At 52.5% G+C, this 15,674-nt stretch overlaps 1 protein-coding gene across 4 annotated transcripts in view; it reads right to left on the reverse strand.

Moving 5' to 3' along the window:
- The window catches only part of Rgs10 (regulator of G protein signaling 10), a 36,799-nt gene that overhangs the window by 5,770 nt on the left and 15,355 nt on the right, over positions 1–15,674 (reverse strand). For all 4 annotated transcript variants that reach the window (XR_009227332.1, XR_009227333.1, XM_046450317.2 and 1 more), the window contains one exon: positions 7,078–7,221. Coding sequence is in view for 2 of the 4 variants with exons in the window: in XM_046450317.2 (XP_046306273.1) it covers positions 7,078–7,221 (144 nt within the window). In the remaining 2 variants the exon portion in view is untranslated. The remainder of the gene's footprint in view (positions 1–7,077; positions 7,222–15,674) is intronic.

Genomic DNA, 15,674 nt, shown 5'->3' on the forward strand with positions numbered 1-15,674 from the left:
GGTCCTGCTCGGGGCTGGGGGAAGTGGCCCCCAGATGACCCTGCAGGCCAGGCAGCCCCTCTTCTACCCCACTTGCCAGCTGCTCCACCCCTCCTTATCGATGCCAAAAAAGGAAGCATTTGTTTCTCACTTTGTGGTTCTAGGGAAATTCAGAGAGATGACACTGCCCCAAAGGGGGGCACGTTCCTTTGTCTGTCAAGGATGTGGCCAGGAGCGCTGCATCTCACCGAAGCCTTTTAAATGTTTTTCTTCAGCCTCTGAGGGTGAGGACTTCCTCTTGAGACAGCCGTCCGCACCCAACCCTCCGGGTCCAGAGCAGCAGCAGCCTTGAAGCCCAGGGAGGGCAGCCCAGCAGCATGCAGGCCAGGGGTCCCTGAAGTTCACAGGACAAGAAAGAGCACCCCTCTCCCTCCAGACCTGCGCCGTCCTTCTACATGGCCCAAGAAAGTGAGGATTACAAGCCGCCATTGGCAATGAACCAGACCTGTCTGCCTCTATAAATCACAATGGGTTCCAGGGGAACAGACCCAGGTGTGTGGTGAAATTCAAACCCGGGGCTTTGGAGGAGAGAGCTGCATAAGTCGGAGCTGAGAAACTGGCTGGAGCAGAATTCTGTTCTACATCTTTGCTGTGGCACGACCCTGAGGACAGACAACCTAAAGGACTTCCCGCTAGTGGGGAGAGTGGCGAGAGGCAGGGCCTGGAAGATTTCACTTTGCATTGGACCCTCCTGGGTTGCAGGAACTTTCTTTTCTTTCTTAACAGCGATGCTGTGCCGATGTAAAAATTCAAACTCATTTTAAAAATTAATTTGTTTGAAATTCCCAGAGACACAGTAACAGGATGATTCACGCTCAGCGGGTTCCTGCTCGCTGGCTCCTGGGCAGCCTCTTCCATCCTCTGAGGAGCTGCCAGCCATGCCGGTTAGCAGCAGGACACACTGCTGCCCTCAGTGCAGTCCACGGTGCCTGTCTGTCCCCTGCGCTGTGGCCGACTCCCAGAGTCTCAGCAAGTGAAGGAAATGCTTATGAACCAGCCACGGCTGGAGCGAAGGAGGACTGGACGGCAAGGGAGAGGAATGTGGGCAGGATGGCAGGAGGGAAGGGTGGTCACGAAATGCCAAAGACAGTGCCCTACAGCAGCCATGATGGGGAGGCAGTGCCTCGGACAGGAGGGAAAAGATAAGAACTCAAGGGGAAGCCACGTCTCCAAAGGTTCCTGCTTTACATGGGGAATGGCTGTCACGGAAGCAGTGTGACAGGAAGAGCTGAGCCAGAGGCCCTGAGCTCGAGGTCCCATTCTCATGACAATGAGCTGGGCACAGCAGCCCCAACTTGTGAACTACCTCCTCTGCAGGCCAAGGTGCCAGGTCCCTCCTTCCACAAAACCACCTGACGGCCAAACAGATGCACCTGCAAAAGCACCGTGGAAACTGAAGGGGTTTAGTCTTGTCATCTCCCTGGAACTTGTCAAGGTGTCAAAAACTAATGTGGAGCTGGGGGCATGGTGGCGCACGCCTCTAACCCCAGCCACTCGGGAGGCTGAGGCAGGAAGATCGCAAGTTCAAAGCCAGCCTCAGCGATTTAGCAAGGCCCTAAGCAACTTAGTGAGACCCTGTCTCTAAATAAAAAATAAAAAAGATCTGGGGATGTGGCTCAGTGGTTAAACCCCTGTTTAATCCCCAGTACTTAAGAAAAAAACAACCATGTGAACATTGTTGCTGCTTTTCAGGTGGGACCTGAGGCTGAGGGAGGGTACGGCACCCTGCCACGTGTGGAGAAGTCACGTGGAGCCGGGATTGCCCTGTCCACATTATGGAGCACAGAATTCTGTCTTGGGGGCCCATCCTGTGCGCTGCAGGGTATTAAGCAGCAGTCCAGGCCTCTGTCCCTAGATGCCAGTAGCACCTGTGTCCCAGTCGTGACAACCAAAATGTCTCCAGACACTGGCCCACATCAGCAAAATCGCCCCCAGTTAAGAACCACACACTTACCTTAAGTTCAGCTTCCCAGTACAGTGCAGGGGACACACAGTGACCGTCACAGAGGGCTGGACGCAGCCAGGCACTGAAGGAAGCGCCCCACAGACAGGCCACACTGCACCTCAAACCACCTTATTGGATCCCCGGTTCCATCAATGAGGAAATCAAGGCACAGAGAGGAGAAGCATCTTGTCCAAGTTCAAACAGCTGCTAAATCCTGAAGTCAAAGAAGCTGGGGGAGGGGAGCTCAGACCAAGGAAACGAGGCTGTGACTACCAGGGGCGAAGACAGGACTGAGGTGTGGCATGGTCGACTGCTTTACTGGACAGCTCAGGGAGGCAGCAGGGCTACCGAAGCCCCATATCACAGGCAGGGACACGAAAGCGTCACAAAGAAACAGAACCCGGGGCCCGGGGCAGGACTGGCTATGAGCCACCTCTTCCCTCTCTGGTGTTGAGGGCCAACCTAAGACACATGATGGTGAATCTGAGCTCAGCGTCTGGGAAGTGACAAGCCCTTGTGGGGGAGGTGGCCTGAGCCCCAGGCCACCCAATTCAAACAGTGAGTCTTGGTCAGGAGGTCAAAGTTCAGAGTTGGCTTTCTAGAAAAAGAAACAGCTCTACACTGAGTCATCTGCTCTCTCTTGTGCAGCCAAGGGGCACAGCTTTCAAGAGAATCAAACCCTATTAGTCCAACTGGCCCATCCTATAAATAACCACCATTCAAAATCCCCACAAGTAAATGGCAGCCTGATGGGTCCAAGCCCTCCCAACTCAGCTTCCATCCCCATCTCTTGCTGTACCCAGCACACGAATGTCCCCACCATACCCAGCAGCCTGCCTCAGGGTCTTGCCTCATCCTGGGAAATCCTGCCTCCCTGTCTTTCAGGTCTTAGTGGTCTCTCCAGGGACCAGCAGGCTCAGAGCAGCCCCTCCTTGCCATTCCTGGCCATCTCTTGGCGACTGCATTTCCTTCTTCACGTTTGTCCCTGTCTGTAGTCGTGGAGGATAGGAGCTGAGTTCCTGACTGCTCATGCAGCCCTTAGCTCAGTCCCTGCTATGTAGTAGGACCTCAGTCAATATCGGCAGCATAAAGGAAGGAATGGAAGAACAAATCCACAAACCAGAAAGAGCCAGAATCGAAGCAGAACCACCTCGCAGCAGTGGATCTTTAAAAGAAAGAAAGGTGGGGGGTGGGGGGAAGACCCATAAAGATCTGAAATTCACTGATGAAACCAACCCTTGGTAGGTGTCCAGAGCAGCCTTCGCCTCTGGGCTGAAGTACCAAAGAGAGGGCTGCAGCCCACCTCCTGTCTCTCCCAGCTTAGCCAGCAGGGTGGGGCGTATGACCAGCCAAGTTTGCGAGTTAAATCAGAGCACACTCTCTCTGCTCACATGAATTTTCCATGTAACCAAGTTTTAAACCCCAAACATCCTCTAAGATGTTGCTTTTGATGAAATGCTTCTTAAACTGTACACCACATTCCTCACACAGTACACTGACCATCATTTGACTCTTCTTGATGGTTTGGGGTCAGGAGGCTCCCTGATCACATCACCCTCCTACAAGCCCAGGGAGGCCACAGTGTGGTGTGTGGCATCGTGGGCTCCCACACGCTCTGGCCCCCTACCGCCGTGCTGTGGTTTTGTGTGTAGTATCGCTTTCCGTCTCCCTGCTGGCTGGTAATCACCCTTCCCACTGCCCACTGTTCCACAGCCTCCGCGGACCCTTGACAGCCTCTCCCAAGAACAAACCTGGGAGGACTGTGAACCACGAGTCAGCGGGACCTGAACACAAGCCAGAGGCCTTGAGCAGGACGCAGAGGCCCCGGGCCTCAGGGAGGCTTTTCCCACCCACTACTCCCACTACTCTACAGCAGCCCCGCAGCAGCCGGGGGCACCTGGGGCTCCCCTGGCCAGGGGGCTAGGAGCCCTGTGAAGCCGAGCAGTGCTCTGTGAACTCCTGGGTCCCAGCCATGTTTCCCACACCTTTCGTCTCCTTCACTTGGGAAAACAGGGCCCTCGAGGGAGCCTCTGGGAAGAAAGTCGCAGACGGTGCTGAGGCGCATTCTCCCAGGGGGCAGCCAGGCCCCTGACAGGCAGTTTCCCAAAGTGAAACAGAACCCAGAGGCCCTTCCCAGGGACTTGCTGGGAATTCCCAATCAGCCCCCTGCATCCGCAGATTCCGCACCCGTGGATTCAACCAACCGCAGAACAAAAATATTCAGAAAAATAAAAACGCATTTGTGCCAGACGCGTGCAGGCTCCTCCTCCTTGTCCTTCCTCCCTAAGAGACACAGCGTGACAGTGATTCACACATTCGCTGTTATAAGTGACCTAGAGATGACTCAAAGCATACAGGAAGATGTGTGCAGTTAACGCAAATACACACCATGGCCATCAGGGACCTGAGCACATGGGTTCTGGTACCCCAGGGGTCCTGGAGTAGCACCAACTGTGCCTTAGGAGGACGGTTAGTGCCTCTTTCTCCCTCCCAGGTAGATCTTTTTTTTGTTGTTGCTGGGGATTGAACCCAGGGCCTGGGCATGCAAGGCAAGCACTCTACCAACTGAGCTCTACCCCCAGCCCCCAGGTAAATCATTTTGAACCAGAGGATGTGAATGAACTTTCTTTACATTCAACAGTTGAACCGCATGACGCCACGTTCGTTCTGCAGTGCACATTTGTGGATCTATATGGGGGAAAAGATGGACCATCTAGAGGGCAAATGTTATCTAGTCATTATCTCCAGGTATGGAGCCACGACAGGGTTAGTGTCCAGTTTCTTTGGTTGAGCATGCATGAGTTACGAAATTAGGTGGATAAAAGTTATTTTTTTCAAGCTTTTCTTTGGCCTGCAATTCCAGCAACTCAAGCAGGAGGATCACAAGTCTAAGGCAAGCCTCAGCTACTTAGCAACACTATCTTGAACCCCCCCAAAAGAACATTTTAAAGAGGGGATGGAGGTATGGCTTGTGGCTTGGTGGTAGAGGACCTCTGGGTTCAATCCCCAGTACCACAAAATGAAAAGTTAAAAAAAAAATCCTCTCTCCCCCATGTTCCTCTTTTCTGTGGCAGTTGAGCCCCCAGTGGCTGCCTCTGCTGGGGTGTGTGGGGGTCACAGGGCTCCACTGGACATCTCCCAGGAGAGCTGGATATCTGGGAGCCTGGGTGCCACCACAGAGTCCCATCAGCCCCTCTCCTCTTGCTCCTGCCTTGCTCAGCCCGTGCCCCCACAGTCTTTCCACCTGCTCTGCTCCAGGGCCTCAGGGGCCTCTGAGCAGCAATGAGAGGCTGCCCAGGAGCTGGGAGACCAACACAGGCCTTGGAAGGCAGGTGGGTGAGAGTGAATCCAGCCTCCGGCACCTTCTACTGCTCAAGTGACGTTCAACTAACTGACTATTGGTTCTCCCCGAGCCTTGTTCTTCTCATCAGCAAAATGGAAACAATACTTCTCACTGGAGCTTAGACGAGCTGATACTTGCCAAGGGAGGCACCAGGCTCAAGGGACAGCTCCTAAATCACAGGTACTGCTATTATTAAGAATATCTAGAACACAGGGGCCAGCCCAGGTGCTCAACCCTGGCTGCTCTTTAAAGCACTTTAGGAATAGCATTTGCCTGTAATCCCAGTGACTCAGGAGGCTGAGACAGGAGGATCCAAGTTTGAGGCTAACCTCAACAATGTAACAAGACCCGCCGTCTCAAAATAAAAAAATAACAAAGGGCTGGAGATGTAGGTCAGTGGTACAGCCTTTGGGTTCAATCCCTAGTACCACAAACACACACACAAATTAATTATAATAAAATTAAAAATAAAGTACTGTAGGAAGCTCATAAAAGATGCTGAGGTCCAGAGTGGGGCGGATATTTCCACGTGGCCACCGTACATTGCACTTCCTTTCCCTCCACAAATTCATGTCCGCAGCATCCTTCCCAAAGGCCTCAAACCACCATCTCCAGGAGGCCCTCAATAAGACTCCCAGGAGGACTGGAATTTTTTCAACACTCCAATCTGATTCAAAATCTGTATGGAATTCACACTGAGCATTGTGTCAACTGGAAAACATTTTCAAATTACTTCTTACATTTTTATTTTCTTCCTGTGAGGGCTCTGGGCACACAGCACATGATCAAAAAAGGCCAAGCAACACACAGGGTCCATGGTTCTCAAAGTGTAGCCCCAGGCTTGCAGCATGAACTCACCCTGGGAACTCATGGGGAGCTAGTCCCTGCCTTTGGAACCCTCATAGCTGCATGCTAACCGGGGGCAGGGGGTGGGGGGTGCGTCTGTTTTAACACATCCTTCAGGTGATTCTGGGCTTGCTGAGCTAAGCTGGAAGCTGGTCCCCACCCGTTGCTGCCAGGTAAGTAAGACCTTTTCTTCCTCAGTAAGGATGGGCCAGCAGGAGTGTGAAACTGGTCTGTCCGTGGTGTGGTTAGAACACTTCAGAGCAAGGAAGCATGATATGAACAGTCTCACCTGTAGATTCCTATCTACGATCCCATCCCCTTATCTGTTACCACTTAGATTTCTTGCAAAAAAAATCTGCCAGAACACTTAAAGTTTACCCATTTACAGGTCCGTTTTTAAGCCTAATTTTTCCTGTTTTAAGTGGAATATGCTGCCAAATGTCCACTTTGTCATTATGACCCAGGAGCTACATTCTAAACCAGCTTACAGCACGGGGCCATCAGCAGTTTGGATGTTTGCACACAACGTCAGCAGGTGCCCTGCCACTTGGAGGCTTTGCACTTGCCTTCCAGATGTCCCAGTTTGTCCTGTCGCAGTTACCACATGCTGCTTGTTCAGTGTGGGTTCCTCAAACAGCCCCAGCCTCCCTTCTCATCTGGGTTGAGGAGGCACAGAAAACCCTGCTGGTTCAAACAGTGTGCAGACTAAGAGGAAACGGAGCTCAAGGGAGCGTCCCACAGGTCAGTCCTGACCCTTCACCAGCCAGGGCCGCTCGGGGCGCTTCAGCCTGCCCAAGGGGATGAGAGTTTCCTGGGAGCCTGACGTTTGGTGCTGCACTGAATCCTCCAGCCTGGATTGAATGTGGGTTTTTAAACCAAGGTGCCGTCAGGGAAGTCGGATTACCTGGTCCTGGAGTTTCTGGAACATCAGAGGATGTGGTTCTTCCAGGATCTTTTCGTTGAGCCGAGACTGCCCCTCCACGTTGACTTGGGATGAGGCCTTGTTGGACAGAAAGGTCACGTAGATCTCCTTGGCCTTTTCCTGCATCTGGCGGAGACAGAGGGGGCTGTCCGTTACCTGCAGACACAGCCCTTCCCTGCCTGAGCCCCTACTCTGCCCTATGACCAGGCTCAGAGCAGTTGCAGCCTTGGGAGCTCTAGCTGCCACTCAGGACCCCCAAGTGGGCTCATGGCGTCCAGCCCCACCCTCCGCCCTACTTGTGTGTCTGTGGCCGCATCTCCACTAACCACTCAGAAATGATGAGAAAGTACCCTGACCCAGAGTGAGCCCTCACTACCATTCAGGACCTGGGATACATCCTCCAAATTAAGGGCTCCTGGGGATCTTATTAAGTCACAAGAAGGAATGAAGCACTGATATATACTCCAATGAACGAATAAACCTTGAAAACATTATGCTAAGTGAAAGAAACCAGATACAGGAAGATATGCACCATATGATTCCATTCACATGAACTGTGCAGAATAGGTGAATCCAGAGACAGAAAGATTAGTGGTCACCACGTGTTGGGAGAAGGAAGAAAGAGAGAGGACCGCTTGATGAGAATGGTGTTTCTGTCTGGTGATAAAAAAGAGTTCTGGAACTACACAGTGGTGACACTAGTACAACACTACGAATGTACTCAATTCCACTGAGGTGCACCCTTTAAACGTTTTGAAAGGTATAGTGAGACACTGAAAATGGTCAAAATGGTGAGCTTCCTACTAGGTATATTTTACCACAGTGAAAGAAGTCAAGGGCCGAGGGTGTAGCTCAGTGGTAGAGCACGTGCTTAATATGCGTGAGCCCTGGGTTTAATCCCCAGCACTGAAATAAGGAGGTCAAGGTAAACCTAGTTCACATGCCCACCAGGGATCCAGCCAGCACCTGCTCTATAGGGTACAGACACCTTCTAGGTGACTCCCATTTCCTCAGTTCCCTGAACACCCAGCAAAGTGCCATTTCCCATAAGCCCCTCTCCTGATGAGGACAGGGCCAGGACAGGTGATGGGTGCAGCAGGCTCAGGACACGGCTCCAAAGCCTTCAGTTCCACCCAGTTCCCTGCCTAAGAAGCACAGCGACCTCTGCAGGTGCAGCCTGTCATCCTCCGGGACAGGCTGTGCTCGCTCACGGCCCCCCTGAAGTCCCAGTGCAGTCCTGCCAGGAAGCCGAGCCCTGAGGAGGTCAGGCAGCAGAGACGACAAGATGCCCACCCATCAGCACTGTGGCTGCACCCAAACCCAGCTGGGGTGGGAGTGGAACGTACCCCCATGGGAAGGAGCCCGGCTTCACGGTGAGCACTTTTTCTTCAAAACAATGTGTTGGGGCTGCAGACCTGTGGACTTCCCCTGAGAGGTCTATTTTCTTTGAGAGAAAGGAGACTTCCTGTGCCCCTGCCTCACCTGCAGCTAAGACAGGCATTTCTCCAAACATCACAAGTAAGTCATCACCATACCCTGCGGAGAAGGCCCCCAGAAAGGGCTCTGAACTGCAGCCTCTCAGGGAGGCGAGGGGGCTGGGGGGGCGGCCTGGAAATCTGCCTTTCTCTCCAGAGAGCCTTCTGGGGCTCTGAGTACGCTATGGAGCTTGGCTTAGAAAATTCTAGGCTCTGAAAACCTTCTGGTCTTATGGAAACCGCCCAAAGTGTTCTAAAACTGATGCTTAAAAACAGGGGGGAAAGAACTTTTGTGGTTCCAGAGACTAGAAGACCCCACTAGGCTGCGGCTTGACCAGGGTCCCCTGGGAAAGCGAGCCTCGCCAGTGCTTACAGGAAGACGGCCTGGGTGGGGGTCGACTCCCCCAAGTCCTGGAGTCTGTTCTTTCTTGACTATCAACATAAACAACCAGTTGATGTCAAACTCAGGGACAAGGAGCCTCTTAAGGTAAATATGGATGTTCCAAGGACAGGTCTGGGGATCATCAGCGAGGCCCAGGGGAGCAGCACTTTGTACTCTGCACCTCTCAAAGACCCATCCTCTCTATGGAGCCAAGAGTCTTCCTCCCACCACCCCCTGCCCTGTCAGGAAGGAACATTTTTGGAAAACCACTTCCTGTTTTACAGCTACTTCACAAAAGTAGAATTTCAGGCTGTCAGATTAGCTAACTCCATGCAGAGCCCTGTGGGCAGAAGGCCTTCCCTTCCCTAGAACACTCACACACACACCATAGCACACACATGCACACATGCGCACACACTGCCCATGGGAATCCAGGCTCTCTTAAGTAGTTCAAGAAAGAGCCGGGTAATGAGCGGCCTGAGATTGAGGTGGGGGCAGCAGGCCACAGGGCAGGAAACAGGTGGCAGGTCTACAGGTATACAAGCCCCAGGACCCAGACTCACCTCTCCCACCAGCCGCCCCTCCTAGGTCTCAGGGGGTCCCGGACCTGCCTCAGGCCTGCCCCCATCACATGCCCTGAGGAATGGCCGAGCAGCAGAGCTTATCTGAGCCAGGATAGGAAGCATGACCGAAAAGGGAAGCCCCGAGACCGCCGACCACAAGCCGGTCACGGGAAGGCCTGCTGTCCAGACCGAGAACACTGAACAAAAAAGAAGAACCAGTCACTTGAGCTATCTTGGTACATTTTTCCAGAGCTTTGTTAACCCTATTCTGGCTGCTGTTAGGATAGGAAGAGGACAGCCATCCCTGGTGGGGTCGATTTGGGGTCTGTGATCTGAAAAAGAGGCCAGCTTCTCTTCCATGGCCCTGAGACACGCCAGATCACAGCCTAGACAGGGCCTCTCGCTCCCTGAGGAGACCTAATGAGCCCAGCTTCCAACACACCCCCGAAGGTGCTACAAAAGGACCCTGCCTGGGCCTTCCAGGTCGGGGACTGTGGATGGCAATGTCTGCACCCCGGCGAGCTCCTTTCAGGCTCCCCCAGTCTGGGCCTTTCCTGGCAATGCCTCTGCTTGCCCACAATGCATCAAGTGAACTCATTCTGAGACCCAGAGACACCCTCCACTCAACAGCAAAGCCCTGCTCACCCAGCACAGGGAAGGACGTGGCTGGGCCTGTGGGTTCCTCTCCCTTACTCGGGAAACATGCAGCTGTTTCCCACTAGGAACATGAAAATCTGCTTTGACTTCACATCCCCATGACTAATGGCCTCCACGTCCCCAGCTTCTATGGAAACATCCCACAAGAAAAGTATGCGCTGGAGTCTTCCTCTTCCCTCCCAGCAGCTCCTCTGCCACCAGCCAGCTCAGCCCAAGAGCCCAGACACTCTCTGGGCCTCACCCTGGCCCCCCGCCCTGCACACCTGTCCTACCTTCTTCCCTAGCTCCCACCCTCCAATGGCCTCAGGAGTTTCCAACACCTCTTTCTTCCTATCTTCTTTGGGCTCTTGTCCCTCTGTCCCCTCCCTAAATCCTGGGGTTCCCCAACTACATGCTCTGCCAAGGTTTCGGCCCAACATTCTCCCCCAGGCCCATATGCCAACTGATCCCTAGCAGTGTGGACAGGGATGTCCCATTAACACAGCAACCTTTTTACCAAGAGCAGGGGTGTCCCTGCTGGTCAGAGGTCCTATGGCCTCTCCTCCAAAAAACGGACACCAGACGCCCTCTGACACCCACACGGCCCCCACGCTCTCTCTGGCTCTGCTCGCATCACTCTGAACGCACTTCCCATCATCTCATCCCTCTCCATCCCGAGACCCTGCCAGAGGCACCATGGGAGATGACGCACAAGAGCCCTGGGGGACCAAGCCACCAACTGTGTTCACGTCGACTTCAGAAAGAGAATGAGGCAAAGAAAGTACTGAGTAAATGATAGGAGAGAATTCCCGAGAACTGGCCAAGAAATGGGAGGAGGCTGAAGGAGGAACAGATGGTGGGACAGACAGCAAGAAGAACAAACCCAGACACCTGCAGGGCTCGGAGGAGGTGACAAGAGGCACGGCCAAGGGCAGGGACCAGGTCACCAGGTAGAAGGGAGAAGGAGGGCAGCAGAAGGAAGATGTTAGTCGCCCAGGTCCTTGATCCCTGCCTCCAACCCCAGGCAGTGACCACCTCCCTGCTCCCTTCCTCCAGAAGATGGAAATTTCCTTAAGAAGTTGACTGAGGGGGGCTCCAGACAGAGGCAGGAAGGAGGGCAAAGATGAGCTGCCAAACGGGATTCACGAGGCTCAGTGACGCATCAAACATAGACCCCAGCAACCTCTCCCACCCAACAGAGGAACACATGGCCCTGTGGCCCACCAGGAAGAGACCGGGGGGACCTCATCTGGAGAAAACAAAAACATAAAAGCAGAAAATGAAGGTAAAGTTGAAATCTTCAGTAGGGACCAAATGCCAGATAGATAAAGAAGGAGGAAAGAATAAATAAAATTATGGGCTCAGTCCAGGGATTAGGGTCACCACTGGAAAAGAGACCAGAACCAGATTTGGTGGTGCCCCCCTGGGTCCCAGCCACTGGGCAGCTGAAGAGGGAAGATCCCTGGAGCACAGAAGATCTAGACCAGCCTGGACACCATAATGAGACCTGGTCTCAGGGAAGAAAAGAGAGGACAGAGGAGAGACAAGCCACCCAAATGGAAGGAGCTAAAAAAAGAAAAAGAAAAAAAGTAGAAGCCATCATCTTAGCAACGCAGGAGGCTGAGGCAGGAGAATTGTCAGTTCAAAGCCAGCCTCAGCAACGTGGCGAGGTCCTAAGCAACTTAGTGAGACCCTGTCTCAAAATAAATATAAAAAGTGCTGCAGATGCGGCTCGGTGATAATGCACCCCTGGGTTCAATCCTTGGTATTGAAAAAAAAAAAAAAATAGAAATAATAGCAATAACATGAGAACAAGAACTATAAATTTCCATATTAGGAGGCTTTACAAAGTGCCCACAAAATTAATGGACCATGTCTCTTCAAAGCCCCTGATCATACAATTTTAGAATTTTGTAACAAAAAGCAGATCCTATACCATTCCAGAGGGGAAAAAAGCAAAGCAAAATAACTTATACATAAAACACTGATGCTGAGAAGCAGGAGGCAATGGAACAGTCTGAGGTGTGCTCCGCGGCAGAGCACTTGCCGAGCATGAGCAAGGCCCCGGGTTTAATCTCGGGTACCACCATCACTCTACCAAAAGAAGAGGATGACAGTGGGACAATGTCCTCAAAACTCTAAACCTGAGCTTGGCCAGAAGGCCAAGAAGTGACTGTGCCTGCAATATTCTCAGTGAGTTGCAACCTAGAATTCCTACACATCAGTGAACTGGGAGAGATGGAAAAAACTAACACTGTCACTCCACTGTCCTCACACCTCCAGCTGCCCAGGTCCCTTTCTCAGCTGTTGCTGTGTGCCACCAAAACAAGGGAATGATGTGGCAGAGGAGGAACCAGGTCCCGGAAACTGAAGCCTTTACCTTGTGGCACAAAGAGGGCAGAAGTGTGGAGCAGTGTTCAGAGAGCTGTCCCCAGGAAAGCCAGGCTACAGGGACAACCTAACAGCATCAAGCTGAACAATGCTGTGGGCCAGTGGGGAATGTGAATATTGGAAGAACAAAAAATGGTCCAAGAAGGAAAAGGTAAGCCAGGCGCCTGTAATCCCAGTCACTGGGGAGGATGAGGCAGGAGGATTGTAAAATTGAGACCAGCCTAAGCAAACAAGGGAGGTCCTCAGCAACTTAGTGAGACCCTATCTCAAAATAAAAAGGGTTGTCGATGTGGCTCAGTGGAAAAGCATCCCAGGTTCAATCTCCAGTACCAAAAAAAACCAAAAAAAAGGAAACTATAATAGTAAGCAAGCACCTCTTTGCAAACAATAAGCAATAAATTCTTCATCATAAAAATGTCACAAAGATCTAAGTAAGCAATCCCTGAGCTACCGCAGGAAGAAGTTGTATATAATAAAATAAAAAATAAAAAGAACTGGAGATGTGGCTCTATGTAGAACTCCCCATGTGGGGTAGGAGCGGGGGACAAAAGTCACATGGCACAGGCTAAGGCCAGAAAGAATGCCCAAACCAGAGGCCAAGGGAGTTCCGGAAAGTGCTGAGGGAAGAGAGAATGACTCCTTATTATACCCACTTGTGAACTGAATGAATGTATTTGTTCCAAGGAGCATATGTCACCTTTGAAATTTTCAAAAACACTTAAAAAAAGAAAAAGTCCACAGGGCTGGGGACTTACAGAGAGTGCTTGCCTAGCCTGAGGCCCTGGGTTCATCCCAGCACCACAGAAAGTAAATAAATAAATCCCTAAAAGCATACTCAGTAATGAGATCAAATGACAGCATTAAACAAAAGAGATAAAAACAACCAATACCACAGGACCCCCCATAACTCTGTAGACTCTACCATACTATTAAAATGCAAAGTGCTGTTAGGTTGAAAGGCCAGGGCAAGTCACCCTCAGAGCTGTGATCATTAGAAACCTTGCCCCACCCCCACTCTCGGTGTGGTTTTCACAAATCTGTACCAGCTGCCAGCCGTTGCAATCCCGGCCACATAGAGACCGGGCCACTGTGCTGTGCGGGTGCTGACTGACGGATGAATGAATGAAGACCGGGCAGCCAAAGAACAAACACCTTGTTGGAGTTTTTTCTGAGGTCTCATACGACACAGATGCTGGTCTGTTTTCAAAGCTAGCGATAGCTCCCGTGCTAATTCAAGGAGGAAAGGCACTTGAGAGAAAAAAAAATGTCAACCATAAAGACATTGAATGGGAGGGAGGGGCTTTGGGACCCAAGTGCTGATGTGACACCTGGAAGGTACAGCAACCACGGAGGCCCCACGGAGAGGGTGGGACATGTCACCCTCACAATTTTCTAAGTCCCCCACATGACCCACAATAAATGCAGAGTGTCAGGACCCTACTAAACGAGGGGGCTGCTTTGCCTGCCGGCCAAGTGACAAAGCAGGGACCCGGGAAGGCAGTGGGGAGCCAGTGCTGCTCTATTATTCCGTGCTTTGGAGAATAAAAGCCCCAGCAGGATGGGATGTGAGTCCAGCCCTCAAAGTCCATTGCCACGGCTGAGACTGCAGGGCCAGGGGACAGTCCTGCTGCCTGCGGAGCCCCCAGGGGTTGATCGCCTGAATGCAGGAAGTGAGAGCACACTGTGGTCCAGGCCTGATTCTAGGCGGCTCGGATACCACAGGGAAGATGAAGCCACACGACAGAGGGAAAGACAGAGCCAGGAAACCAACAAGCGACTGTACAAGCTATCTGAAGTCAGGGAGTGCTGCATGAGTCAAGTCAAAGGATGAAAAACAGACCCAACAAGGTTCTCTTTAAAATAACCGAGGCAAAAATCGAGATTTGCATCAACCCCACAACTGCCTCAGTTGACTACAGAGATAAACCCTCCCACGCCTCCCTGCTGGGCCAGATGTGATAAGTGTGATTGCGAAATTCAGTTAGGCCCAGTCCAGTGCCTTCGTCCTCCTCCTCCGCTTCTGAAAATAAGAGACTGTCTTACGCTGACTCCCTAGTTTTACTTCCTGTGCTGCAGGACACAGGAGAGAGACCTCACAGGCTGGAGTCAGGGACCCGGGTCTGCTTCCTGGTGCAACAAACTGGGTGGCCTTAGGTGAGCTGCTGCTTGACCTCTCAGACCACATCCCTGCACCTGTGAATGGGAGCAGTCGAGAGGCTTCAGGCAATGACCCACACCGAGCCCGGACACCCCAGGGTCATTGATGCCTCTGTCCTTCCCAACACCAGCTGCTTTCTTAGGCAGCTGGCAGGTGAAGGTGACATTCATGGTACTGAAGTAATCGCCAGGCACATTCCAGGCTTAAGCCTTCCAGAGTCTTAAGATGGGCATCAGGGATGGGGGCATGGGGAGGGGCTGCCCTATTCTATATGCCTCTCTCTGGGGTGTGGACAGGCAGTGCCACCTAATACCATACCTGCCCCATGGACACTGAAGTCCTACAGAGGCTTTCCAGGGCCTTGGCCTGAGGTGACCTCCTTGCTGTGGCACCCAGATTCCCAGGTGTGGCCACACCTGTCCCCAGCCTCCTCTGCAAACAGAACCCTTCCACCTCCTTGTCATCTTACAGGGTTGGTCTTCCCATATGCTGTCCCAGCTCCTTGGGGACACTATCCCCCACCCCCAGCCCCCAATTCAGGACTCAGCTTTGAGTCACTTCCCCCTGAGGGGCCCCAGTGACCACCCACTGCCTAGGCTCCCACAGGCCCCCCACTTCCCATTTCTATTCTCACCACACTTGCAAGGTCTACTCCCCAAAGCAGCTCATCCAGCTCACCCATGAGGTATCTCCAGGGCTTCTCAGGATGCCTGATGCTGAGCGGGTGCTCCCCACAGTTGCGGTGACTTCAACTGAACAGACGAACACGGAGCAGACGTGCAGGCCATTTGCCTGGGTGACCTGAGCACTAGTTTGAGTCCAGCTTTGCCATAGCACGGGGGGACCTCAGCTTCCTTGTCTACACTGCAGGTGAGCTGGCCCTAACACTCTAAGAACAATGGGCATCTACTCAGCCCTGACACCGAGCTATGAGATTAGTTACATCCATTGCACAGGCCAGCAGGTACTGCTGG

Source organism: Marmota monax, unplaced genomic scaffold, assembly GCF_021218885.2.
Source record: "Marmota monax isolate L192 unplaced genomic scaffold, Marmota_monax_Labrador192_F-V1.1 WCK01_AAM20220418_F8-fsc00004, whole genome shotgun sequence".
Classification (NCBI taxonomy): Eukaryota; Metazoa; Chordata; class Mammalia; order Rodentia; family Sciuridae; genus Marmota; species Marmota monax.